The sequence below is a fragment of the Eimeria mitis genome, genomic scaffold (genome assembly GCF_000499745.2).
Source record: "Eimeria mitis Houghton genomic scaffold, Emh_scaff580, whole genome shotgun sequence".
Classification (NCBI taxonomy): Eukaryota; Apicomplexa; class Conoidasida; order Eucoccidiorida; family Eimeriidae; genus Eimeria; species Eimeria mitis.
Window position 1 is genome coordinate 5,010 of NW_013574046.1, and position 1,575 is coordinate 6,584.

The 1,575-nt window shown below is 60.6% G+C and overlaps 1 protein-coding gene across 1 annotated transcript in view; it reads left to right on the forward strand.

The window, feature by feature from the left end:
* Positions 1-47: 47 nt before the first annotated feature.
* The window catches only part of EMH_0016840 (uncharacterized protein), a gene marked incomplete at both ends in the record, with an annotated part of 2,906 nt that continues 1,378 nt past the window's right edge, over positions 48-1,575 (forward strand). The window contains 1 exon segment of the mRNA XM_013500750.1: positions 48-1,574. Coding sequence (XP_013356204.1) covers positions 48-1,574 — 1,527 coding nt within the window.

The window sequence follows — 1,575 nt, forward strand, 5'->3', positions numbered from 1 at the left end:
CAGAGCAGCTGCTGAACCCGGACAGCCGTGCTCCCCTTCTCCGTTGTATGCACCGCCTAGGCCTGGCCCCAAGATTTCGACGTTCTCCTGCTGAGGGACAGAATGCTAGCGGACAGCTCGAAACGGAGACAAAAGGTCAGGAGGAGACGGTGGCACCAGATGAAGAGAAGATGGAGACACAACAGCAACACGGAGCAGGGGAGATATGCCAACGGGAGGAGCCGCTGATGCGGGACCTGCTGCTGGCTCTGCTGCAGCGTCTTGTGGGGGCTGCGAGGCCCTTCGTGGCAGACGACGGGAGGCCCTTGTTACTGCTGGCTGCTGAGGCTGTGCTGGGCCACAAGGAGACGACAACTGCAGCAGAAGCATCTGCAGGGCTCGCACAGCTGAGGTGGTTGTTGCCCCTTTTGGAGTTCTGGGGGAGGGGGGAGGGAGCAGCAGCAGCAGCAGCAGAAACGACGTCTGGGTGCTTGACAGGGGCTGAAGGGATCTTCGGCCTCTCGCTTGTACTGCATGCATGCGGCGCAGCCCCAACGCCTTCAAAAGAACCCCCTGGAGCAGCAGTAGTCTCCTTAGTGCAGCGGCTGCAGACACTCTCTGAAGAGGAGGCAGTGCACCTGTTCAGCTTCTTACAGGGCTTGTGGCAGCAACAAAGGGCCGATCAACGAGCTGCTGCTGCTGCTGCTGCTGCTGCTGCTGCTGTTGAAGCATCGCCGGCGAATGAAAGTTCGGAGTACTCAACCAGCGTCCAGGCAGCCAAGTCCTTCCCTTCTACAGAGGACTTGCTGCAAGCAGCAGAGCGAGTGATGGTATGTCTTTGCTTGCAGACGGCGCCTGGGGCCACTGCGCTGCGCGGCGACGGGCATGCGGCAGCACCAGCTGCATCAGCAACAGCAGATGCTGCGGTGGTGTTTAGGCAGGGCCTTGTTGGGACACTGCGAGCATGTTGGGACCGCAGCAGGACCTTTCGAGGCGCATGCATTCGCCTCCTTCGTGGCTCAGAAGGTTGGGAAGAGACAGAGGATACCTCTTGTCCCGTGTTACACCCAGCGGTGCGTCTCGCCCTTCTGCTGCAGTGGCCGGACGCGCTGCAGCAGCTGCCTCCTTCCTTCTATCCTTCTGTCACATCTGCCCTGCAGCACTGTCAGGAGGCGCTGGAGGAAGGCGCGAGCGCCGCTGGTGCGGACAGCAGCAGCAACAGCAGCAGTAGCAGCAGCAAACGCAAGAAGAGAAAGAATGATACTTCGAGTCCCAGCCCAATAGGAGTTGGGTGGGCAGAAGACGTGATGGAGGCGCTGAAGCTGTCTGTGTATGCGCGGGATAGTACCGAGGGCGCCAGCGGCAAGAGGGTGCGGGCCAAGGGGGCCCCTTGGCAGGTGGCTGCGTCGTTTCTTAGGGCGAGGGCAGAGAAAGAAGGCCATGCTACATGTTTGTTGGTTGCTGATGCCCCTGTGCTCTGGGCTGAGGCTGTGCAGCAGTTTCTTACATCGCTCTGCATGCAGCAGCCTGGGGGAGAAGTCCTTGCTCGTTTCAGCGTGGTGTTAGCGCGAGACCTCGAGGAGATGGCGGGCAGTC